This window comes from Falco peregrinus, chromosome 1 (genome assembly GCF_023634155.1).
Source record: "Falco peregrinus isolate bFalPer1 chromosome 1, bFalPer1.pri, whole genome shotgun sequence".
In the NCBI taxonomy this organism is placed as follows: domain Eukaryota; kingdom Metazoa; phylum Chordata; class Aves; order Falconiformes; family Falconidae; genus Falco; species Falco peregrinus.
In genome coordinates, this window is record NC_073721.1 from 9,030,816 (window position 1) to 9,058,444 (window position 27,629).

The window sequence follows — 27,629 nt, forward strand, 5'->3', positions numbered from 1 at the left end:
TATCTTCCCTTAGTTCCTTACTTATGTTTAATAGCAAATACATTGGCTACTTTTTGCGAAATGTCCCTGCAGGTAAAGAATTATTCGCAGGGCTACAGCTCTAGCAGGATTAGGTATATTGTGCCTAAAAGAATGCATAATATGCTGTTCCTACATAGCAGCACTGTTAGGCTCTACGGTATTTATTAGAGATATATTATGGGTACGAAAGCACAGACAAAGCGAAGTAATTTGTAAGGTACCCTCAACGTTTACAAAAATCGCCGTGTGACAGCTAATACAGAAGCTGAAGAAAGCGCTAGCAAAATCCAGCAAGTCCTAGAATTGCATCAACTGCACGCAAGGCATTACAAAAAGCACTCATGTACCATCCAGCATTCGTTTACCGTATACTTTCCCTTTCCGCAACAATTTTATCCCGCTCTTGAAAGGCCCAATCTCTCCTACACTTGGCTACTTCTGCTTCCTGGACAGCTTCCTTGAGTTCTTGTGACATTGCCTCATATTGTTTCCGAAGCATTTCAATTTCTTTGTTTGCTCTTTCTATGTCTAGTGTAGCAGAATCTTGTATCTAGGCATAAAGAACAGAGAGGTAAGTATTTCAGGCACAATTAATCATATCATTATGATTAATACTCTTCAAAGGCTCTTTTTTTCTCTCTAAATGAGTTATAGTTATATTCAAAAATGAAGACAGCACTGAACCCTAAACCCCAGGTTTACCTTCTCACTTCAACATTAAAAGGGAAGGATTGCAATAAATAAGACCAAAGGGTATGGAGAGTCATGTCTGGCCTTTTGATTGTCTCTTACATTTCCAAGGAACCCTTTGTTTCTCTTCCAGCCCACTGGCAGGAAAAAGACAATCAGAAAACGCACTCAGTCGAACAAACAGACATTTATATTTGAAATGTCAATTCTCATGTGGAATCCACCAAAGGTGAGCACCTGATCAGGTCCATGGCTCAGTCACAGCAAAGTTCACCCAAACTGACTCAGCTTCCTCGAAAAAAGCACAAGTTTCCAGAATCCCACTGGTTTGGCCATAAAGAACCAAACATAATGAAAGATTTATTCCCAGTACAACTGAAAACAGTTTAATTGCTTCCCCACACACTCTTTCGGGATTGGCAAATCAGTATGGCAGGCAGAACTAAAAATTTTTTTTGTACTGATAGAAGGTCAGTATTGAATGAAAAGAGAACACAAGTTTAATGAAAACAACCCAAAATACCTAGTTTAATATTAGATAATTTCATATCCCTTAGTTATTCCATGAGCATAAAAGCCGTGGTACTATGCATTTTCATACTATGTTATATGTAAGCGTTTCCAGTTGCATGTGGGTTGATGTTTAGTGTCGCACACAAGAGCGCCGGTAATTGTGCAGAATTATAAGAACGTTACTACCCACCCAGACAGAAACTGTCAGAATAGCACGTTTATACTAAGAAAGTCCTCTGATTAGAAAATTTACAATCACTCTTCAATTAACTTCCTTTATGAAATATCAGCAACAGCTAACACCCTGAGCAGGTCAGAGGCATGAAGAGCACGTTACAGATGGCAAGCAGCCTACCTACCAGTAGGCAGTGAACTGCCTTGCCACCTGCTAGATCATAATATTTCATTTGCCATTTAATTTTACAAATTTAACTTAATACGTTAACAAAAAAGAAACTTAATATGAAGCATGATGGTATTTCATTCAAACATGAAGTTTTGTCACTGTGTCTTGAGAAGAGCGTATGTGCACTTACAGTAGGTATTTTACAGTGACCCAGGACAAGGGGGAAGACACCCCATGTGCCCAGACCTTTCACTAAATTTCTTGAAAATTACTGACCTGTTGAAGCTAAGGGAAAAAAAAAAAAACAAAACCAAAAAAGGCATCTGTGAACACTTGCAATACCTGACGGGCTTGATAATATTCCCTTAGTAGATGGTCTCTCTGGATGATAGCTTCTGTTCTCTCTTTCCTGGCAACATCTCTTTCTTCCTTCACTGTCTCTATATCCTTGCAAGCTTGGTCAAGCTCCTTCTGGGCCTCAGCTTTGTCCTTCACTTCATGACAGTATTTTTCCAGCAACTCATTCCTCTCACAAATTGCTCGATCTCTTTCCACTAGAGCCGAGTTTAGCTCCTAAAACAAGATCCATTATTTGCAGTAGGTTAAGTACAGCAGGAGATAAGTTCATCTTTCCAACTGGATACACACTGACATCTTAAAAGCCTAGAGAGTTTACCACTAATGTTCTGAAAGACGGGAGCAGAACAGGGCTGTGCTCACGTTACATACAAGTACTAGCAAAGAATATTAAATGTGGTATTAAAGATATCACACCATCACATTAGCACAGTGCTACGTCAAAAGTAAGCAAGAATCTGGGAGCACTCACAGTTTTGAGGAACCTAAATGAGGGAAGGTTATTAACCAGTCAGACTCGGGTTTTTTAGAAAAAGGCTTTAAATATGGCAAAGGGAAAGAATATATTGCAAATGTTTTTGAGCAACTGTCTCGATTTTATAAAACTGAAATTATTTAGACAACCCAGCCATATAAGTATCTTTCTCATAAGTTTTAAAGGGACATTAAAGTCATATGCTGGTAAGATTCCAGTGTGCCAACTACAAAATGTTCAAAAATAAAACTACAGTATGCCATAAAGCAGAATGACACTACATCTTATTAAATGTGGAATTCAACTGCACTGTAATACAACAGATGAAGCAAAGGTAGCTCTAATGTACAATCTGTCCATTTAAAATAGTTTAAATTAGACTTCCCATTGCAAGAATGAGGCATTGAAACAGTCGAATCTCATGCCACTAAATTTTTAGAGGGTCCAGCTCTCTAGAAGCATTTGGCCAAGGGCTACAAAGAAGTCTTTCTGCATATTGGCACTCCTAGCTGGAAACTACTGATGTTTTGACCTCAGAAAGATTATCAGAGACAGCTGACACCTCAAAAGCAAAACAAGGAAAGGCTCCAAATACTGAAGGATAAAAAGAGAGCGTGTCATAAACCGACTTTCATTCTATTTTCCTCTACAGTTTGCAAGAAATAAGATTCAGTATTTACAGCACAGATGACAATTGCATTTTGCTGTTCTACCATAATTGTTTTTGAGATACGGCATCTAATTAAGGCTAGTCAGGCTGTTAAAACAGTTCTGCGATGATATTAAGAGTTATTTTTGCTGTAGAGTTAACAGACAAGCACTAAAATTAACGACTCACTCTGTGAACTTTAAACAGACCAGTGAATGTCAATTACCAGAGCACTCAAGTTTTTTCAACAGCAATAAGAGCCTCCGTTGCTCAGTACCGCCGAAGAGAGAAATCCCTGACCCATCTGGTGGTGCAGACAAGTTTTAGTACTGGAAGCAACGTTTTGCACAGCTTAACTATAGTCTATATAAAATGTGCATTCAAGTATGTGTATAAAACTTACACAAAAATATTAAGTCTTTTCCCGCACACAGCTGAGATGAAAGTCATCAAGTATCAAGGCAGAGGGAAAGTTCTCCACAAGCCCTTCATTAAACAAGAATTTACAGTACTTTAAGGTGATTGGAAAAAACACATATTGCCACAGTTTTATTCCAGCATGCTCAATAAAAACTACCCGAAAAAGAGCAGCCATTGCCTCCAGTGGTCAGTAGTAAAATTTCACCTCTGTCTTTTTCCTGTGACATTTGCACAAAATCCCAACATGACAGCACAGGGCAAGGTGCCATTTGGCATTGCCTAGGGCAGCTTCTGTTTGGAACCAGCAGAGTGGTTTGGTTTGAAGAATGATTCTGAACTTGTGAGCAATTCTTACGTTTGAAGGAAGTTCTCGCATATGAAACCAGTGCAATAAGGATAAAATGCGGGATAAAATACAACAGGTCTATTAAACAGAGGGGAAAGCTGACTACCACTGAGATGAAACACGACATTCTAAGTATTTGCTGGAGCAAAAGATTATGCCAAACAAAAACACCACTGGGGAAAGTAGAGGGGGAAATCCAGAATATCTAATCCCTAGCTTTGAGTGGCTGAACTCATGAGACCTTAATCCAAAACTGTCCATAGTGCAAAATCCTGAGATTTCTTCTACCATCGATAAATGCCAGACTGTTAGTACATTTTGGATGTAAATTAACCCATTATGTTTGGGCATGCGTGACCAATAAAGCTTAAATATCTAACTAGGACATCGGCTGACTGACCTCATTGGTAACTGCTCACCACATAATGCTTAAAAGTCAACCTCTTCTCCATTTCAGTTGCTTTTGCACTTCTTTGGGACACAAAAGGTAGACTAGCAGACACAAGCTTTAGAGAAAAAAAACTACATTTAAAATTGCCGAAATGGATTCAGTGCTGTTTCAATCAGTCAGTGTGTGCTGCGTGATGGGGCACTTCAAGCTGCTACACATCACAAGGGAAAGCAAAGACCACCAAGGCCAAAGGCAAGCACCAGACCAACTACTCACTGACAGGACTAATGCCCATATGGGGACATCTTTCAGGAGACTGTTTCAAGTGAATCTATCACTTGATCAATAATTTTTTTCAACCTTTCAAACATCTGCCTTGCCAGAACTCAAAAATTCCTTACACGTCGAATGCAGCTGCAGCGAGCCAGAACTGCGTGACACAGGAACGTACTGGCTTACAAGCAGAAGGGTTATAGCTACAGGAACAGAAAGCAAGCTCCCAGGACTGCTGGTTTACACCTTTTAGTACGTTATAGGAGCAGTGACTTCTGCTTTCTGATGGGCCAGTTTAGGGGGTGAAGAAAAATGCACATCTGTGCCCTGCCACCAGCTCGCTCACCGGTCCCAGGCTCTTTCTGGCTCTTGAACACCCCTTCAAATCATCTCGGTGGGAGGGAATACCCATGTATTTAACGTTTAGATTTCCTGCCCCTTAAAGCACTTTGGCAAATGACTAACCGTCCCAGAATTACCAATATACCAAAGTGGAGCAGAAGAACTAATTGTGGCCATTTCCATCAGTATTCCTTACCAGCTACCCTGGTTCCACTGAAACCGGGGCAGGCATTTCTATTGGCTTAATGGCTTCGACGAAGGTACAACAGGTACGAAACACATATTAAAACTTCACTCACTGCAGAAGCTCAATTCCTTAACTGACGAATATACAGAGTTGAAACCTATGAATTCTTAAAACCAGAAGTTATTTTTAGAACCTCTGATGCCATATGTCACAATCCACACTATGCCCCTCAACAACAGTTTCATTCTAAAAAAGCTCCACACCTCAATTTTTTTCATAAAAGGGCATTTTTTTCAGATGCAATGCTGTGAAAAAAAGTAAAATGAAATTTATAGGCAATGGAATACATTTGCTTGTATCTATTTCATGCTAAATTAAGGATTTGTAAACCAAAAGGTCAAGTGAATGCATGTCAGCCGAAATGAAACTGAGCAGCAAATTGTTTTTTGGAAATTTTAACAGCATCATTATAACATGATTGTGATATAAGCATGTTGAGAACATACTGCTGAAAAATACAGAGTTCTGGTTCCACACACTTCAAGGCATGCCTGAGTTCTAGCCAAAAATCTTCAAAACATCCTCTTTAACTTAAAGGCAGAAGGAGGGCAAATGAGTAAGTACATGCATGTCAGCACAGGCTCTGCATAAATATTTGAGACCACTTTATCATGTACCGTCTTAAGTCATAGGAGATAGTATCCAGTGGGTCCTGTAGAGGTTAGAAGTTAAAAATAATGAATATTTAGAGCTATATCGTTAAAGAGAGCATTACTTGAGAAAGCATAGAAGACTAATGCAGTAAAGGAAGGCTTCATGATCAGCAGAAGAGGATTAAGTCAAGTGAATAGCAAATTTCAACTGATGGGTACTCTAGTCAAATATGGAAGCTTAATAAATCGATCGTAAAAAGGACTGCTACTGGAAAACATCAGCACAGAATTTCCTCTTTGCAGTGCACTCTGATTTTCCATTAATCAGTCAGACATTTCTAACCCTAGCATCAACGACGTATACTCATTTCCCTTCCCCATGGAAACAAGAGGTTAGTACCTGTCTTAAAGCTTCCATCTCTTCACTAGCCACTCGCTTCTCAGAAGAAGTGTTCTTCAGTTTGGACTCTGCAAGCTCCAGCTCTGTTTGAAGCTTATCTACCTCTTTGATTACTTGATCTCTCTCACTCATTATGAGGCGGTATTCATTGAAAACTGAATCCCTTTCTTCCTTGTATTTTTCTGCATCCTTTGCTGCTTTCAGCTGCATTGTTTTGAACCTTGTCACCTCCGACTGTAATCGCTCCATCTCTCTCTGCAACTCTTTGTTTTGTGCTGTGGTGTTGCTTAGTTCCTGCTGTACCGATTCAAATCTAAAACCAAGCAGAAATGCCAGTAAGATACTTGTTCCTCGTCTTCCTTTTTCGTACAGTAAGGATTTGGCCGTGTCACCGAATGTATCCATTGGTAACACGCCACCACAGAGGACCACCTTAAGACAATGTACTCTCAGAACTGCAAAATGAAAGTTAAGACTAATTATTGCTTCAGGAATATTCCTAAAGGCTGAGGAACATTAGAGAGCCTCTTTAAGGCACCGAAACATAAAAATTGTTAGAAATACTTTAGAATTACTTTAAATATTAAAAGTAAATGTATAACAAATTCTTAAAAAGGAACGCAAACCACTGCCATTATTTAATAGCACAAGCTTAACTTTATTTACTGCGTTGAGCTCTGCTCATCTTGGAAGTGAATTCCTTCTCCCAGTACATACTTTCAGGCATGTGAAGAGAAGGGAAACAAAAGCAGAAACTGGAAAAAAACCGAACAACTTCCACATGCCGAAATACGCCACAAGGCTGGTAATGGATAGAAGAGAAAAAAGTGATTTTACAGTAAAAATGCAGACAGTGGAACTGAAAACAGGTAATTCAAACATTACGGTTTGTTTCCATCGGTCCGTCATTCAGTGAATCTGAAATGCAAAATCTCTTAAAATTTTACAATATAACTTTTGACGGTTAACACAGATGAAGACATATATATTTCATCACTATAACCTACTGAAGTACGGCTCAACCAAAAAAAGGGCCTAACAAGTTTTATTTCATTTATTAAGTAGTAACTTTTGTGTTTATATTGACAAACTATTCTTAAAAGCAGGAATACAATTCCGCACACAAGTTCACAATTAGGTTTGAAAAGAAACCTCTCCTGAGAGCAGTGTTTTACCACAACCGGACACCAAGATTTTCTTGCATGTTTCTTGCAGCACTCACAGGTAAATGCCACTGATGCAAACACTGGACCTACCGTGGTGGACCTTTAGAGTTATCCAAATTTCAGATGCCCATAAACCTCTGGCAGACTGTTCTCTTTCACACACACCCCCTCCCAGTTAAAAAGTGCAGTTTCTCATCTAATCCAGCACATTGCTTGACCTTTCCCGACAGAAAGCTGTAAACCCTATTTCAAATATTCCCTTGAAAGCCTCAGTGTATTCAAAACATTGCCATAGCTTTACTGAGGCAGCTGCCAGTAATTTCAAAACCATCACCCTGCTCCTTTCAGGAAATTCTTCAGTTTAAGAGATCACCAGCCTGGCATTACAGAAGACCTAAGCTATTACAGGCTGGATTTCTTCTTTCTTTTCCTAAGTGTGAGCGTGCAGGTAAGGAGAATGTATAGCGACAGGAGAATAAACAAGAATGTATCAGAAAATCTAAGAGACTATGCCAAACAACCTTATCGCCATGTGAGAACCCCCAGTACATTTGAAAACTGTTTGGGTGTCAAAGCAAGGACAAAAGTGGGAAGACACAGGGGAGAGGGAAGGAGAAAAGAGGTAAGGCAATGCTTGACAAGCAAATAAAGTATCAGTAAGGAAGAAAAACAAGAGAAAAAACCCCAACAACAACAAATAAACACACCCCAAAACGAACCAATTAACCAAGAAACCCACACGACACCAAAACAACAAAAGCATAAGCAGCGTACTAGCATGGGGAAGTGGCCAGAGGGAGGAAAAAAGTTTCTGCCACAGGTGACAGTTCATATTAAATAGTGATAATTGAGGAAACCTGAAAGCAAAGTTCCAGCTGACACACCTTGGTCCTCAGGAGGCCATACGGGCAGCTGGGTCACATTTTCACTCGTAACAACAGTTGTGAACAGGATGCAAGTGGCAGGCTTGGATGGGTCGGTAGCAGAAAGCACAGGTTTATAACAAGCAACCAATACTGAAAAGAACCCGCACCAGGACTCCCTGCTTTGTCTGCAGTGCAACTGCAAATGATGGGCAGATCCGTCCGCGTGCCATAGCCCACATTCAAAATGCAGACACACGCATGCAAGGTAAGGTTTAGCACACAGAATTAGGGAGCCGCTGTAGCTAGTTTCCAATCTGCAAACTATTCACCAACTAAATCATCATGGCTCATATACATAATTCATGCACTGTGTATTACTGTGACAGCATAGATAATGATATTTTAGATAGATAGATAAAAGAAAACAGATTGAACACTTCTGATATTTTTTGAGGCCAAAGCTTAATTCAAAAAGAGCCCTGGACCATCACTGGAGTCTCACTCTTCCTGCTCTCTTTAAAACCTATTTTGACTGTATTTACACTTGGTATTAACTAAAAATACTAGTGCTGACATTTATGACCCACTCATCCTCAAACTACAAGTTTGTTAAGTCTTATACTCTGAAAAGTATACACATCTGAAATGGATTTTAAAATTTTTCATCAGTCAACCAGAGAAATATGGTTCGGGTTATGGACAAAGGGTATAAACATAAGACAAAAAAAGGTTTCTATAAGTACAAACAAGTAAAAACAAGAAGTCCAGACCCAAAGCCAACTGAATAAAATGCAAGAATTCCTGAAGTTCAATTATATTACTTTAGTTGAATCACTGGTTCACGGGAACATGAATATCTTTCATCAAATGCTTAATACCAACCTCTGCTCTGTCTCAAACCACGCCTTTCTCCCAAGAAGGAGACCTAGATCACCAAGCCTTAATACAAATATGTTGAGCTTCTGCATGTATCAGCATGGTTGCAGGGTTTCTTGTAGCATATGTTAGGCTTTCCCTCGCTTCCAAGAATCAACAGCAGTTTAAATGACAGAACTTGTTATCTTATTACTCATTCTCCTATGACTTTATTAGATGTTTCACAACTACGTACATGTTATTCTTGTGTACGTTACCATCTAGGCTCAATCTCACCTTTTTGAAATACTAGAAGTCTATGAACATGGAAAAAAACATGTTTTGGCTTTGGTCTGTGGGAGTTGTGTATTATCCCTAACTTGTGTCAGTGAAAACATTCTCAACACACCCACAGATGTTCTTTGGAGTCCTTATGTATATTAGCATTCCTCCTACCCCACATGGGTAACTGCGTAGGCTTAATTATCAAGGGGGAGCAGAGAGAGGTTCAGCGTCATGTGACATGGCATCTGTGCCCTTTTGCTTTGGCACTTTTGCTGCTCGGAGCAGCAGCGCCTTCTCAGCGAGGCAAGGCTCCCAGAGGTCTGCATCCAGCAAACTGCTGCCAACTCAAAGCTCTGTCTTGGGAGTCCCACACAGTCTGCAATATCGTGAAAAGTTAACTTATGCTTGAGAGCATCTTCATTTGCTAAATACCTCTCAGAAATTATATCCTCTTACTGACTTAGGTTTTATGTCTAACTAAAGCTAAATATGTTGATGGGCTCACCATTGAGGAGTTTGTTGGGAACCACTGTCTGTGGTTTAACAAAACTTTGGTTGTATTCAACTCCTACGTCTACAACTAAGAATAAACACAGCTTGAAAGGCAAAATATCCCTTTCTCACATGAGCCAGACAGTGGTTAAATTCCTCATATAATTCCAAAAGCCCAGCTGGGAAATCCTTTTCTCAAAAGCAGCACTGTTTCTCCAAATAACCATCCCCATTGCACCTTCTAGAACCTTCCAGAAAACCTTATATAGAAACATACACTTACTCATCACACCAAGATAACATACACCAAAGAAAAATTTTAGGGGGGGGGGGGGGGGGGGGGGGGGAAGATGCTACATTAGAATTGTTACTGCCTTCACAGAACACCTCAAAGGTATCAAAACCTGATTATACCTTCTAAGAGAGGACGAATATTGCTGCTGGAAATGTATTGCTGTGTCCCTTTGCTTCATTAACATGTCAATCTGTTTCTGAAGACGTCTGTTCTCCTCCTCAGCCTGTTCTAGGCGGCTCAGATCAGTATTGTGACTTGCGATCTTCTCATTGTACCGTTTCCTTAGGGCATCGTAATCCTTCTTCACACCCTCTAGCTTGTCCATTGCTGTATCGTAAAGTTTATTTAGTATCTCTGAGGATCCATTTTGCTTCATAACCTAAAAAAAATGCCAGAAACTGAATTAATAAACTCAGTTTCTAAACTAGCCCAATTAATCTGTTTTAAAATATATATTTAAGAAACAGTGTAAGGACAAAAATACAGTAACACATTTTAATAACAATTCTTTTTAATGACTAAGGAAACACTGAGCCTCTTCTAAGCATTACTACATCTGCTTAATGGTAACTGGGCAAAAAACATGCTTTCTCACAACTTAGGGTTCACAAGGTCATGAAAATCTCTAATGGTTATTGCTACCACCAGTTATCAAACCTCACGTTGTTTTCAAAGGACTTGGCAGCTCTAGCAAGACATAATCACCGATGACCAAGACGAGAGCAGTAATTTCAGAAATGACCACTAGGTGGCATTCATGCCAGGTTGCCTGGATCCTCCAGGAACAAATTAAATAATGTAAAACTTCAAGAGGAGAAAATCTACCCTAAATATGTTATACACACAGGCATGTATTTTAATATTAATACAGTATTCCATCTGAAAACTACCCACAGCCTTCTGTTTCAAAAGCTATCCATAAAATATGAACAGAAAAAGAAAAATCCACTTAAACATGAATAAAGTCTGACCCGAATCTTAGTTTCAAATTAATTTCCATCGACATAAGAATCTTGTTGTAAATAGCAACGCTGATGATGAATGACCAGCAACAACAACAGAAAGCCTCTAATGAGCTTCAGCAAATCTAGTCCTTCTTCCTTCTCAAAAGGGAAAAAAAATGCCTGAAATGAGGCCTTACTTTTTCATTTTTTACCTTTTTTTTAATGTTATTCTCATTTTTTCCCGTTTTTGTCTTTTAAATTGATAATTAGCCTTGATGGAGCAGTGGGAAGAAACAGCAGTGCTTTATATAGAGAGGTGCCAGGAGTTTATACAATCTGAACACCAGCGTACAAAGGCACATTCCTACCTATCTGGAAATAAAAAGTACTAAAAAATTAGAAGGAAGAGACAACAGAGCTTTGTAAGAAGTTGAAACCATACACAGAGCAGCTACCCTGTACGCACAGATCAGCTCGTCATCTTCTTTTGTGCCTTATATTCAGGGTAAGGGCCAGTTCCTGAACATGGAACAACCTGGATGCCTATGGACCAAGAAGAAACCTACAGCCCAGAAGGAAAGGAGACAGAAGGAGCCTGCCTGCTCCTTGCCCACCACTCGCTGCCCATAGGCGGCAGATGATAACCATCACTGTCGGGGAACCACTCCTCCACAGGGGCAAGGTAAGAGAGAGAAAGTTCTTCAGCCTGACACCAGTCTCTTAACTAACCAAGAGATGGAAAAGCAGCAAGTTCCTGTTCATACAGCGGTCCTGGTACAAGGCTGCAGTGCGGGGAGCCTGGCACGGCTGTTTCGGTACACCCCCTGCCCGCAGTGGATGCGGCAGCACTCCCCGCACAGGGCTGGACCCACCAGCATGCCGCAGTGAACCATTTCAGATAAGCTAAACGTGACAAAAGGTAGGCACACGTACAGTGCAAATACGTGATGATTTAAACCCGTCAAAAGAGCCATTTTCCTGAAGACTACTTCCCAAAGTATTTTGAGAACAGGTTTGAGAACCAAGTAGTTGAGAATCCAAACAGAAAGAAACCACTTCTGAGGTCTACAGTGCATCTGGAATGTCTTTTTGCTGAAAACACACTAAAAAAATAAAGGACAAATATACTAGAAATCGGATGGAATTCGGCATAAGCTTGCTAAAAGAGATTTGACAGAGGAAGCCAGCAAGGCCATGAAGAAGAAACCATGTAGCAAGGGAGATCTCCCAGTCTAAGTCCAGTCTGAGAAAAAGTCACTAGCCCCAGCCGGACCAAGAGAGACAGCCCTGGTGACAGGACACCTCACATGCAAGCAGCAGGAACTTCAGCTGATCGGCTGCTACACAGCAAATCCATGACAATCCCACATGAAGAGTAACCCGATCAAAAGTTTTTGCTCTCTGAGGCCGCCAAGATGTTGGGTTTTGCTACACCTGATGACAAAACAACGTGTCAGAGGGATCAACACAGAGTCAGACTAATTCAGATGAGAAATAACACAGACCAGATAAGACTCTTGGTGCCCTTTCAAGACACCATGATTCACTCTGACGTGCTGAGAAATGGAGTTACACAACTTTCTCACTGAGAGTCATGGACACAGTTTTCTTCAAAGGCTTAAATATGATGCTGATGCAAGACTGAACATCTTTTAATAAATACTGACATTGATACTTCAGCTTCCTCCTGTGCTGCCAGATAATTTCAAACTTCAGGACAGAATCTCAAAATACAATAGCCTTCTCCTGGAGGTTTTACAACCCTGCTTTGCAGGCTGGGAAACAGAGGCACAGGACAAGGAAGCCTTATGCCCAGGTTTACAGAGCAAACCATTGCAGCTGTCTTCTGAACTAAGCCACCAAACCATTTCACAGCAGAACTCTCGAGACAACATTAAAGGGAGGGATCAAAAGGAAATACAAATCTCTGCTCTTCGTCGCACTAGCCCTCACACACCTCCTGAAGCGCCATTCAGCACCTCCAACGTGCTGCTTTGCCCTTTACCCCTCCGACCCTAGCAAATAATTATTCTGGTTTACAGAGGTTTTACTTCTGAAGCCTAACGTTTGACTTGCAAGTTTGCCCTGTGATTCAGCCTACACACAGCTAACCGAGATAACTCGGTTTAACCATGCCACATGTCACTGTTACTATTCTAAGAGATCAGACTTTTCCGTAGGTAAGCCAGAGACCTGATACAACCAGTTGCTCCTTACTATTACTTTTACTTTTTCTTCTTCAGAATGTGTGAACAGTGTCGGCCTGGAGACAGTCTGTAACATACAGTTCTGAAATGCCCACCTCTTCCAGTCCTGAAAAGCTTGTGGTTTTTTTGTTTCAAGGTAAAAAATATTCATCAACCTGTTGTTCTAACCGAAGAGCACCTGCGAACCTAAATAAGCAGACTTAGCTTGATCTTTCCCCTAACCTTTAGTGTCACTAGAATAATAAAACAAACCAAACGCACCCCCCCAAAACCATCTGTATCACTCATTTTTTTATTGTTATTCTTTCCAAAAAACAAACATAGCATGCAAGTATAAATTTAGCCCTATCCTATAAAATGCCCTAGGAAAATAGTCGTCTTTTTAATCACTTTGCAACTTCAACTGAGGTTTTTGACACCTTCCCATCCGCTTAAAAAAATATCATGCATATACAATCTTCCTTATATGCATTTTTTTCATCTCTGCATCAAAATTTCTTGGTACCACCTAATATTCTTTATCTCTTGTTCTTTTTTCCAGCTAGAGACAGAAAACCATTTAGTATCCAAGATGTTATTTTCTCCCCTAGTGCTGTGAAACCTAAGGCACATGTTTTAGCATCAGTAAGACATAAAAGGCAGCAACCCTGCACATTCAGCTTTCTTGACTTCTTCATCAAAGGGACAATTCATGATTTCTTCTAGCACGGGTATTACAAACTGTAGCTCACCTGCTGCTGCTGGCTGCGCAGGTCCGTTATCTCTTTCTGATCTTCGTCGTGAAGCCTCTTCATTTCCTCACACGACTGCTGGAGGTGATTATGTTCTCGCACCAACTGTGTGTTTTTCCTCTTCAAGGTATCCATGTCCTCCTTCAGCTGTGACTGGTCACTCAGCAGCCGACTGTGCAACGTGCTGTCATGACACGCAAAAAAAATAATAAGTAAAAATACTCTTAGAGGCCAACTTGCCAGGATGAAGTCCTGTGCTAACCCATTGCAAGCCTGGGTTTCCTAACAGTTGACCAAACTGACTCAATTCTGCACATTCAGGTATTCCAAGCACCAGGAAAATAAACAAATAAATCAATCAGAAACAAACGGCAACATAAGTATGAAAATACACAGAAGTACACAGTACTCTTACACCACATCAGAAGAGATGATGGATTTATGCCACCCCCCAGTGTCATTTCATTGCCATTTAAAAAAAAAACAACAAACAAACAAAACCAGACAAGAAGAAACGGCGTAATGCATAAGATGATCATGGAGATAACAAGAATTATCCCACTAATCACCTTCACTTTCTCTTGGGCCCCTCAGCCAAGCAGCAGCTAACCAAAATACAGATGAAAACTACAAAAATCTCTTGTATCTATTGTTTCAAAACCAAACAACCTCCTGCCCAAACATAAAAAAACCCAAACCAACAAAAACTCACTATGTATATTTCAACAACATTCCACACATCAAAAGCTATCAAAGTTACTCCAAACTTCACTATGCAAGGCAGAATTATTGAAAGAAATACACTCTCACTTAAAATTAAACTGAAAGCCACATGAGGAGGCCACCATTCAGATTATAATTCAAGGTAGCAGTCCAAAATTAGACCAGACCACTGCTGAAAAAAAAGCAGAAAAATCAACTGAATATATTTTACTACTGCAGATCAAATAAAAAGTGACATTTGAATACTGATAAGTATTGCTGTTGTTGAAACAGTGATTCAAACCACACTCTGACACCTGCTCGTACAATGTTTAAAGTCCGTATTTATTAAAAACCCAAACAAAACAAACCCACATAACACACAATGAACTGAACAAATTTAAAGTACTTTGTATTCCTTCCTCATGAAGTGAAGCACCAACATTTCCTGCACAGAATGACTGAAAGTATTAAAACCAGTTTCCTTAAAATTAGAACAGCCTGCTAAAATAACAATAAAAAAAGCCTTTAATAAATTATATTCATACAATTAAACACACAATCTTTACATGCAGATTATTAATCTGCTGTTACTCAGATTTTGTTGGAAATCATAAATTCTTCAGAATGGTAACTTTTAAAAAAACAACCAACCAAAAATGCGGTTTTAAGAATTACTGCAGGAGAAAACAACATTTGAATAGTGTCTTCTACACAGTTCCTTTCTTCACCCTGAGAATTAGTCAGAATGAACAGGAATTGCATACATAGATTTCAACATGTGTTGTCACGTTTTGGACACCTAAACTCCAACAGTGAGTTTCAGCCTCCCAGAAGTTTTAAGTAGGAAACTGAATTATTCAAATCCAATTAAGTTTGTTCTTATAATAAAAAGAGTTACCTCTGAATCCATTCAACTTCGCTATACTTTCTTCTGACAAGATAATCTTAGTCTGTAGTAAGTGCAAATGCAAAAGCTTATACTTGTATCTATGCATGATTTTGCCAAAGCCAAAATTGTTGGTCTCTGAGGAATATGCCTGTATTCTTGGTATACTTGAGTATTTCAATCACTCACTGCATATTGTAAAGCTGAGTTTTTTTCCTGATAGGAGGAGGTAAATCCTTTTATCCTATCATGAAAATACTGAAATACATAAAATATAACACAGTATGTTCCAGGGACCACAGAACTTCTAAATACAGTGATCAAAACACTCATTTTTTTAGAATAAGGAATACAAAAGTTTCACATCAGCATTGGACAGACAGATAATTTAGCTCTGGGGAAAAAAACCCCAAACCATCTACCATGTAGAAAACACTAACGCTTTGCACTAAAGTACTTGAAAATCCTCAAATGAAACTAAGAATAAATCTCGTTGTAAAGCTGCCACACAATTTGCCACATCTGTACCTGTCGTCAACCTTGAATTTTCAGGTTTTGGAAGAAGAACGTAAGGAAACGATGCCTATCTTTAAAGGCTTGGTGAGGTGTGGGTGAAAGTGCTGGGTAAGAGCTACCACCCCCAATGAAAACAAATGCTGTCGTTAAATACCAGTCGTACTTTTTAGTGCAATAAACTTCAAACCAACAATTTATCTGCGTTTCTAGTTCTGAGCTGTGTTACTTTCAAGAGAAGAAAACATGTTGCTACTTGTACCAACAACTACTGATAAACAGAAATGCATGCTAGAAATAGTCACCATTTGCACCCTATGTTATCATGTTTTCATAAATGCTTACAACTGGTCTAAGCCTATGTTAAAGCTTACAGAAATCAGCATAAGAGCTATCACAACTGGTTAAAAAAAAAAAGAAAGAAATGACATTTCCCCAAATTCTGTGCTGCTCTCCAGCCTGACAGCAAGGCTACCGGGCTGTAACTGCCATGCGGTAACTCAGCTTTCCTTGGCAGTGTCCCACCAAGACATCAGGGATTTCCATTCCAAATTCCTAAAAGTAAAACAAGCAATCCATGCTTTATAATTTCAAATAGGCCAGAAAAGTATGATGGAGGCAAACATTAATCTTGCCATTGAAGTGGAAAAAAGAGAATTAAAAAAATTATTTGATCACCATGTTCTACTACTTTATGGTCTAGCACAGACTGGTAAACTCTTACCTTGTGCAGCTTTACTAATACTTACTGATAAAAATCTGCCTCTTTTGCTGCTTCTTCACATCTTTTCAGCGTCTTGGTGTGTTGATTCTGCAGAGACTGCAGGTCTGACATGGCCTTCATGCACTGAATCTTCAGCCTTTCATAATCATGGTTTGGTTTTGGACTAGGCCTAGCATGGAAAAAAGGATGTGCAGTCGATAAGCCACGTTGGATTTCACGAGAGAATGAAACAACAATCCAATAAAAAATACTATCACACAAAACCGCTGATACTTAGGTTATAACATGCTTTAATTTAAATACCGACCACTTCGCGTTAAGATGCAACTGGAAATAAAAATTCGCTGACTTTAACCTGTATGAGTTTTATGCTGAGACGTAACAACGGCTCCCCTGCGCTACCGCATCCAAACTCCCAAAGAAAAAGCCCAGAGCAGCGGGGAGAGTGGCGCTGAGAAGAAGGGCTGCACGGAGACCTGAGCTAGGAAAAACTTCTCATCTAGGCAGCAGCTGGAGGACCCTGTCTATAGCTCCCTCGGAAAGTCAGAGTTAGGGCTGGGAGAAAGACTTCCAGCAGGACACCAAACACACACACCTGTGCCAGCAGAATTTGACCAGGCTGACTAATTGAGCATTGAATTCCAAATAATTTGACCAAGTCATTCTGCTGAATCGCATATCTGATTGAGTGTTACCATGTTCTTTGAAGCTACTAGAAACGAATGAGAAAACATGTCAGAATCTACCTCACAGTTCTCTAAGACAACCCAAATTTTGTTGAAATGATTATTAGGAATCGCCAATACAATATAACCTCCAATTAGCAATATTCATGAAGTCAAACGAAGTGAAAGCCAAAGTCAATCAAGAGAAAATTTTTGACTGATTTTTTTTTTTTCAGTATATCAGCGTGATCACAAGAAGAGAAATTTTCTAAAATAATCTACCTTGTCAAGCAATTGACGAACACAGGTTATGTCAAGAACGTGTGGTCCTTGCACATGATACTTCATTAGCAAAATCATAAATCATGCTAGAAACTAAATTAGCAGGCTTATGCCTTCTTGTTTTGACTAAGCATCTAACAGTGACTCTCAATTGAACTGTTCCTCCTCTACATGGTCACAAAATCTTTGCACCATTGAATTTTCTAGTTTCAACATGAAGCTTCTGACAGCTGTCCCTCTTAGCATCTCCTGGGTCTGATATCACTTCATAGACAATGGAAAAAAAAAACCAAACCAACAACAACAATAAGAAAAACCACACAAAACCCCAAGTGCTTTCTAATTTCAGTCTGTTTATTCTCATAGCAGATTTGCTCCATTGCTGCACAACCCCCCCTTTCTCCCTCCTACCTCCCTCCCTCCCAAATGGCTCTGCCGTAAGCGCAGCCTGAAAAGCCATCAGAATTCTCTTTGCTTCATACAAAACCAGCAACACGGACTGTGGAACTGAAATGCAGCTGGCAATTGAATCAAAATGAAAATGGTTTTGCACTGCTGCAGTGGGGAGAGTTGTTAAAAAAAAGTGCCAGCCACGTCTGATTCACAGACTTTTAGGGAGTCTGTGCATGACGTGAAGGCGCTTTTTAGCAACCCAGTTGCATCTGGGTTGCTGAGTATTAAGGCCTTCAACTGTAATTCTTCTTTTCCTCCCTTCTCCAGAGAAGTGCTCCTGGGGGAAAACAAAACCAAAAAAACCCCTTCCTTGACTGACAGATTTTAGCAACAACTGAAAGGCAAATTCGTATAAAATAACCCAATATTCAAGTCACATCTACAGGGATATTTTTTAGTTGTTTGGTTTTTTTCCCCTTTAATTCACTGTTTAGGGATGCCAAAAGAAGTACCACATTATTCGTCCAGCGTTATGGACATACTACTGCAACTACTGCTGTGTTTTTCTTTTAAAATCCAGCCCTAGTTAGCATAAGTAAAACTCAATTTGAAATGCTCACACCCTTGACAGAATCACTAAAACCCCAAGTATTATTTTAAATTAGACTTTAGAGTGAAATTATTGAAAGTAGACACCATCTGTCCACCACAGTCATTAAAATGACGTTAATTGAAGAACAGTTTAACTCTCAGCTGAAGCATTTAGCTTACCAAGACCCACTAACACATGTTCCTATTAAGCTTGCAATCATAATTTCCTATTTGTGCAAAATATTTCAGGGTATGATTTCTTTGTTAAAGAGTAACTATGAGGTCAGTCTCAGAACTACGGTGAGCCTACCTACACAAGGAGGAAGGATCAACCATGCCACCAGTCACATCCTGCTTGCTAGCTCATCTACACAAAATAAAAACCACCTGGGTAGTCAAGGCCATATGTTCACAGTGCTGTTCCAAGGCTTTATGTCTCAGCAAGAAAAACAGGGATAGGCGCAAGAGGAACATTGGTCAGAAGTCAAAAATCAGAACTGTTGCAACAAAGCAGGCTGTTGAAATGCAGGTAGCGGCCAGGTCTTGTTTAAGGAAGACCACCACAGTTTTATTCTAAAATGCCTCACAAAATACAGATTTCAATGTATGAATATCAAATATTCAAGATATCAACATATTCAAAACATGATTTCAGTAAAGGTGAGGTGTCAGTTCCTGTTTTGGAAGCATTGATTCAAACGTTAATAACATTTAAAATGCCGGTATCCAAAGGTCCGGCTTTTTTTCTGATATTCACGTAATGACTCTAAAAAGCCTTTGTATTCCAGTGGAATTACCCTGAGCGTAAATCAAGGCCACGGTGAGACAGACATTTACATGTATTTGATGCTGACATAAAAGCTAATGCCAACAGCAGATCCAACCTTGTGGGCGATGCCTACCCAACAACTTGAAAACGTTATCATTTACTGTTGCAATTCCACCAAAACCAAATTACAGATTACACATCAAACGGTCGCTTCTCAAAGGCAGTTTTCAGGGGGGTTACTTGTATTGCAGTCCTCTTCTAGTACTACAAAAGTATGAACAACAGCAAAGTGAAGCCTACAAAATGCACCTCGAGCACGCCAAATGATTTGCTCAAACCTTTGCTTCATCACCACAACACGTGCAGACACACAGCTACTGTCAAGTGACACAAGCACCGCATGAGCAATCCTACTCCTGTCCAGCAGGATGACACATATTTGTCTGATTCAGCACATCACAATCCACTTCTGTAGCTCCTCTTTCGCTGCTCTAGGCTTGAGCCAACACTTGCTTCAGAAAACAGCTCTGGGTTTTGCAACGGCCAGCCTTCACAGCCAGCGCAGCCCAGCCCATGAATGTGTTGCGAGCTGCAAGTGTTCTGAAGCACGCCATCGCGACGTGTCAAGATTTGCCTCCTCACCACCTGTGCACGGTACAGCCACGGTTAAAGCAGCCTGCACAGCCAGGAAAGCAAAAGCCCTTCCGGGGTAGGTCAAGTCACCATCTAAATAATGAATTTCCAGCTTCCACACTTCAGCCTAAGTTTGCCATGTCTGGGCTTTGACTCCTAAAGGCTGAAGATCAGGTTTAAATGAGGAAAGAATGCAAAACAAGGTGGGAAAAAGAGACATACCAGCAAGCTTTCAAAAGCCATAGATGTTTATGCAGATGGGAGAAGTAGTTGCTTTTATACTGAAGGAAAAAAAGTCAACTAATCATCTTCATTCATTTCCCACTCTTCAAATATTTAATCGTCTGGAAGGCAGCATCCTCCATCTAACAAGCAAACTGCCGAAGCACTACCCAAATACAATGATTATTTTGATGAGTTGTTCTTTAAGCTGTAAACATTTATATTTTCCACAACACAGAAACTCTACACTAGCAATAGAAAATTGATTTGACAGTTAATGAGAAAAAACTAGAGCAGTCCAGAGGACAGCTCATGAGAACTTTATTAATAGCACCCAGGATTATGGAGAACATTACTGTAAGCTATAAAATCCTCAATGCCTAAGCTCTAGTGACTTGAAATAAGAAATCCCTCTGTATAAATAAATAACTGGAAGCTATGCAAAAGATGTTGACATTTGATTGCCTTTTCCTCTCCCATCCCCACAATTCTTGGGGACCCTTAGACAGAGCAAAAAGCTGTTGAAGTAGCTCTCAAAACTCACGGGGGGAGGAAGAGGGCATTAAGATGAGTAGCTAAGGAGTGAATAAAACACTCAGTTTCTCTCTATTTCAGGTCACTGGTTTAAATCTTGACCTTTTTCATAAGGACAAAAAGCTTAAATAACCACCTGACCATGTACAGACAGAGATGAAGAAGTAACAGATACAACAATAAAACACTGAAGGGAAGAGAAGCTATGCGTCACGGAAACACCTCCAAGAAAATCTGTTCTTTGCTTTTATTTCAGATTTAGTGACAGACAATTTCTTCCAAGGTTCAAAAAAAAGTCTCTCACATCTGCTCACTGCAGGCAGAAAGCACCTGCTCACCGTGCCCAAAGTCACATCTATAAACATTAACAGATCTTTAACTTTATAATATAAACCAGTTCTGTTTCCTGCCTGATAAAACCCACATCTACAATTAACTCATACTCTCCTTGACCACTGTCTTCCTCATAACTTATCAACCCTCAGATTAGAACAAGCTGCATAAGGATGCTGGTCATTAACTGACTCTGAACAAGTGTTATTTTAATATGGCAGCACCCACAACTTCTTAGTGGAGGGCAGTTCCTTACTCTCAACATGCTAATGTTACACAGTCCCTCAATATATGTATACCAGAAAGCATATTTCAAAAAACCCCCACATTCTCCCCTCAACAGAAGTCCAAGCCTTTCTCTCCTTGCAGAAGCACAGGAACAACTAAGATTTTTTTCCTCTCCTAATTTCTGTCCTCCAGCCAAGCATTCAGAGCTATTTCCCTTTCTTCTCTCTTGCTTTCAAAACAGCAAATGCTTCAGCCACTGTCTTCTTTCTCTTCCTACCACATAACCCAGGAAACCTAAAAAACTTCTTTGCTTTCTTCTCTCAACATGGAGGTGAGCTCTGCTCCCCTCATTCCCACAGGACAACTGCTGGAGAAATGGGGAACAGGCATTCAACAGGCAGCTCTGAAACCTGGATGCGGTCACCTCTGTCACACATCACCAGGATGCAAGCGAGTTGCAAGCCATATACATACTTTGCAATATCCTTGCTGCTTTACAGGCAAGCAGGCACCAATACGCTTGAAAACACTACTGACAGCTAAATTAAAATGTTGCATTTCCTTTATTTTTACCTGCAGTCATCAAAAGTTGATCCAGGAGATGAAAGTGCAAGTTGCTTGCGCAGCTCATCCCTCTCTCGAGTTACCTGACGGAGCTGATACAGTATCGTCTCCAGCTTCTCGCTCATCTGTCTTGTGTCTATTACAGGTGGTGGAGATGATGCTTTACCAGTCGTACCTGATCGAAAGAGAAGTGATTGGCATCAGAGAACTCCTCAGAAGAACGATACAACTTCATTAAAGAAGTTAACACTACTTTTACAAATCCTGTATTTCTGGCTGCAGAACCCTGTTCAAAAAATGAAGCAAGTCATGGAAGTTTTCATCAGTTTGTTGACCCAAGAATAACTCCAGTCAGCCCCCACACTAGCAGAAAGGCCCTCTGCTTCAAGTTAAGTTTGCAGGAGTAAGTTCCTTGCTCACTCATGAATTTACAAGCTGCCTAAGAGGCGAGGCAAGTTTGCAGTCACAATTGCAAAGACCTCAGAAACTACCACCATGGCAGAAGTCACTGGTACAACGTTATTTCCATCAAAGAACCATGTTCTTGCTTTTTTTAAAAAAAAATAATTCCACCCACGTCAACTCACCCCAGTGACAGAGAAACTGCTACAGCACGAGGGCTCTTTTCTTTTTCCTTTACCTAGCAGTCCAGACACACTAACCTGCTGTGCACTACTGCCAACATTTATTTTTAACGCAATTCTACCCTTTCACATGACGCAATTTATCAGTCTAATATGTGAAGTTAAAGATTTGGCTTGCCAATAAATCATGACAAACGGGCTTCATTTTTAACAACAGTGGCTAAAAGGAGCACGTCACAATCACTGCGTTTCCTCTAAGGGACAGTCATACGTTAAAGAGATCCGTGGGATCTTTTAACCTTCAGCTTTCTTAACATCAAAGGTGAACGGTGATGGCTAGTGTCTTCTCAGACAGATATACCAAGATACATACAACATGCTGACAATTAATTCAATCTTAATTTTAGTTCTGCTCATTTTAATCCCAGACACATGAGAGCAAACTCCAAGATACAGGTCACAGATGTGGAAGTTAAAGGCCTAAATCTATACAGGAGATGACGATTTTCTACAACTCAGAAATCCTAGGAATAGTTTGCATAACTATACAACTGAAACAAGTTGCTGACATATGTATTAACTTGTTAGGGTGCACCTGTTTTCTGCCTTTTTTTAAACTGAAGCACCAAGATACAATAATGAAATCACGCTCTCTGATCACTGTCTTTTCAAAGAAAGAGCTGCAAACAGTGAATTCATCAGATCAAATGCTAACAACTTGCAAGAATTGGCATTTTATCTCTAAACCCAGCTCAGGAAGGTGTTGCAGAATGCAAAAAATCCCTCCAACTTTTTAAGTAGAACTATGTGCGTTTTCAAGTTCCCATGGCAAAATGACTGCAGGCTCAGGGCTACCGTGCGTACAGCATCTAGATCGATAGCACCCCTGTTCTTACTCCTTTCAGCTGTTACTGTAATGTTGCAATGAGAATTTATGAGCACAGACTGATCTTTTAATCTAAACATTACATAATAACGTATGTAAATGCTCTAGTAGCAAAATAAATAAATCGATCTTGCAGGAACAGCCTGCATTCTGCAGAAAGACACACACACACACACACACACACCCCACTGCTCTAAACAATTCTCAATGGAAGCTGCATTTGGGCTTTCTCCTGCTCCTTTGTTTCACTCCACCCAGGTGGAGCCCCTTCATCCATATTGACTGAGGACCTCACATTTTTCAAATGCAGTTATCCTTTCTTTTTCTAAAATGAGAACCATTCGACATAATTTTTAAAGCAAAACTACACAGAAACCAGTGATCATACAAATGCACTATCCTAGGCTAATGATACAGGGAATAAACAGGGAAGAAAACAAATCGTCAGATAAAAACCCCTCAGCGTATACATCCCAAACTATTCCAAATGAATCCATCAACGAGCAGGGAGTTTCATCAACAAGTGAAAAGCTAACGGCACACAAACCTGATGCAGGTACTGACAGGTGGCATGGTCTTGGGTAAATTCAGTAGCAACCTGCACATCTTCTCACTCGAGCTGATGCACCAAAACGTGTAATGCTGAAAAACTCCCCTTCTCATCCTTACGAAGAAGTTCAAAAGCTTATCTATCATCCTGGGGCTAAACAGATGAACGGGATGTGAAGGGGCAGAAGAGGAAGGGGGAGCTGAATCAGGAAGGCCGGTGTGTTTGACAGGGAGGGAAGGGCAGTGGATCAACCATAGCCCCTCACTAGTACCAGCGGTAACCCCACAGCAGGCCTAAGGACAGCATCTGCCACACATGTCCTACACAAGCACCCGACAATGCTCTGGAATCTAAAACATAGTAAAAGGAGGCAAGAGTCAGACCTCTGCTCCTCTACCCATTTTCCCCACCAGCTTTGGCAGCGTCCCAGTGACAATCTTCTGCAGGCATGGAGAACATTTGTGCCCCCAGCCCCAGAACTGTGCTAAGCAAGACAAGACTGCTTTAAATAAAGACAGGCTAATTAGCCTCAGGAAAGCAGCTTACTTGACTCATGTGAAGCCATTCGTCTTAGTACCAGAAAAGGTTATTTTTCATTAACTTGTCACTTTTTACAAGCACATCAACAAATACTTCCATCTCAAATGCAACGATACGGTTGTCAACACATAATACCAGCCAAGAGCCTTTTAAGTGCTGTAAAACCAGACCAACACAATCCAAATATTCCCATGCTTATCCTTCAGACAAGTCCCAAACATTTCTCTTTGCTGGATTTACCAATAAGCTTACATTTTCACCAGTTGTACAACAGGTCTTATAAATGTTAAATCAGATTTGTGGATGTTACAAGAACAAAAAATATTAAAATTGGTAAACTCCTCTTTTATCAGAAAAATTCAATACTCTTCGTTTCCTTTAATGGGGCTCTTATAGCTGAATGCTAAAAGCCTTTTAGTGCATCTGACATCCTGATGCAGTAGAAGGAAGGTGACTTGTGCTTCCAGCTTTGTATTCTTTTTCCGTCTGATTGCGTATTTTACACAACAGTACTTCCTAGCTGCACTTTAACCAGTCGTACCAGTCTTCAAATGCACAAGCCTAAAGGCTAAATCGCCATTATCCAAATTATGTCACCTGTCAGTAACTCACCTGCTTTCTCAGACAACCTGGATTTCTGAAAATGTATTTACTGCACGTCCTGCCAAGCGCAACTCATTCACCTGCCTCGGTGAGCCTCATGACTCATGTCTCACACGAGCTGTGCCCGGCGCTGAGCGCCCAGCCGCATGGCAGCCACCTCCGCGGCCAGCCTCCAGGCCAGCAGTGCTGCACCGGCTCCCACGCAGCTGCCAGCAGGGATGTGGCACGTGGGCAGAAGGCATTTGGCCCGAATGCGGTACGTGCATGAAGTCCTGGGTATGCGCTGACTTCATCTAGAGCAAGAATCTGCAGGATTTCCATCATACGTTGCAGAAAAGCAAAGTCTTAAACAGATGCAGGAGCAATCACATCTTCCATAATTATAGTCCAAGTGCCAGGCTTCGCAGAAACCGCAAAGCTCCATTATTGTAGCACATATAAAATACAATACTCGCTGATTACTCTAATCATCAGTGACTGAAAAGATAATACAGCCACGCACAAACCACTGCTCAGTTAGCTTCATATCTGGGGATGGGGTAGCACGCTTTTTGAAGTGAAAACACCAAACCAACTTTTTCAGAGAAACAGGGCTGGGAAAACTGTACCATAATGCTGAATCAATACAATCAATATAATACTGAGGGGGGAAAATGGGCACCAATGCGTAAACTGCTACTTTCAAGACCTACTATTACCATATTTTGAATTTTAAGACACTCATTACTCTGAGAAATACACTTGTATGGCAGGTTCAACTAATTCAAAAAGCAATCTGTTACAAGCTAACAGAATGCCTGAACGGTACGCAGATTTTTTTCAGCTTATATTAGCAATTTGCGCCAATTCTTGCTTGCAAACAAATAGGAGACTATTTGTTGTACAGCCAAGCCTTTTCCATTGCTTCTTTTATAAAAAATATCAGCAGGGATGTTCAGAATATTATTTCTTTACGGCCTTGTAAATCATGACAGAAAACATTAAAAGAGTCTTGCAAGATGTATTGCAAAGCATGATCAACAGGGTTTCTCCCCAGGCTCAGGAAGGCGTGGGGAGTAAAGACTTATACCTGCTGTAAGAAAACGCATGCTAAAATATTTACTTTCTTTCAATAATTTATGAGGACTAGAACAGGATTACATATCAGAAGTTATCATTCAGATATATATCTTCAGATATATCTTTTGAAGTGGTCTTGAAATAGTGGAGAGCCCGGAACAGAACTGCTTGCAGGTGAAGTTAAACATTAGCAAAACCAAGCAGCTGTACATTGAGGAAAAGAAACTGAAAGGTAAAATAATGAACTGCAGAAACAGTTTCATCTGACAGACAGAAAACCTACTAGGTTATGAAAGCAGTGAGGATCGTGTAACGTGCAAGGACAAAAGAACGGGTAGCGCTTCAGGATTTGTTTTAATGCAGACTGTAACCAGCTAAACAAACCCAGCAGCACATAAAACAAACTTTCAACTTCACTAAGTTTAAGACATTAGAAAAAACTGAGCAATGGCTCTAGAAAGATCAACACGAAAGAAAATGTACAACCTAACACTCAAAAATAGCAAGGAGCTGTGGGAAAAAAAACCAACAGATATGTCACTTCAAAAAGTCCTTGCAGAACTTTGCTGAGCTAAAACACAATGAAGAATATAATCTGTTACAATGACCAAGGAAAATACGGCTGAAGTTTCTGGGTTTGGATATTCAGGAGCTCGCTGGTGAGAAAGCTCAAACCCTACGTCTGCCAGGCTTACAACCAGGCACTGAAAGCAAACCCCAGCCAAAAGCATCCGAACCCAGGGGGGCAACTAGGGGCAACGGCTGCACACCCACCGTGGGGGGACAGGGCTCCACCAGCGCTCGTCCCTTCATGTCTCCTGCAGAGGAGCTGTGAGCATCGTCTCACTGTACTGTTTTATAGCCCCAAAAAGCAAACTGACACCGAAAGGATTTCCTGGATGCACAGACTGATACCGGGCCTCAGGGAGTAGTGAGAGACGCTGTGCTACAGGCCCACTGTCCGGAGCACAGCAGAAGGGTATTCGCACACCCTGTGTTCCCATTCAAAGCATTACAGATCATCTGTATCTTCAGATACTTCTTCCGGGCACTGCCAAATGTTAAAAAGATATAGCAAACAAAATAGCATGGAGTTGTCAGCTATTCCTTAGTGGTTCTCAAGCCCCATCTATACAGAACCTTCAAGAGACCAAGAAATTAAATCAAATTCATTCATTACCAGAAATGATAAAAACAAACAATAAAGAACCTCCAAACCCAACCCAGACAAAAGAAAAAGAGAAAAAAACCAAAAAACCCAACATCCCTCCTCTAAGACTGCATCAGTATTGATCAGAAAAATTAAATTTTGTGTGGTTACTGGTTTTTTGCTTGGTTGTTAGTTATGTTTTGTGTGGGTTTGGTGTTTTTTTTTAAACAGGGCATCACATCCACGAGGTAATCCTTTGGTACCTCTGATGTGTCAGGAGTTGAGAGAACACTGTTCATGGTTATGTGTCA

General features: G+C 40.4%; 1 protein-coding gene across 3 annotated transcripts in view; it reads right to left on the reverse strand.

Annotated features, from left to right (window-relative positions):
- The window catches only part of DLG5 (discs large MAGUK scaffold protein 5), a 109,336-nt gene that overhangs the window by 34,063 nt on the left and 47,644 nt on the right, over positions 1–27,629 (reverse strand). For all 3 annotated transcript variants that reach the window (XM_055807501.1, XM_055807511.1, XM_055807494.1), the window contains exons 3-9: positions 21,956–22,121; positions 16,758–16,901; positions 13,905–14,088; positions 10,142–10,401; positions 6,064–6,376; positions 1,913–2,143; positions 387–571 (exon numbers count right to left, since the gene is read on the reverse strand). In XM_055807501.1, coding sequence (XP_055663476.1) covers positions 387–571; positions 1,913–2,143; positions 6,064–6,376; positions 10,142–10,401; positions 13,905–14,088; positions 16,758–16,901; positions 21,956–22,121 — 1,483 coding nt within the window. The remainder of the gene's footprint in view (positions 1–386; positions 572–1,912; positions 2,144–6,063; positions 6,377–10,141; positions 10,402–13,904; positions 14,089–16,757; positions 16,902–21,955; positions 22,122–27,629) is intronic.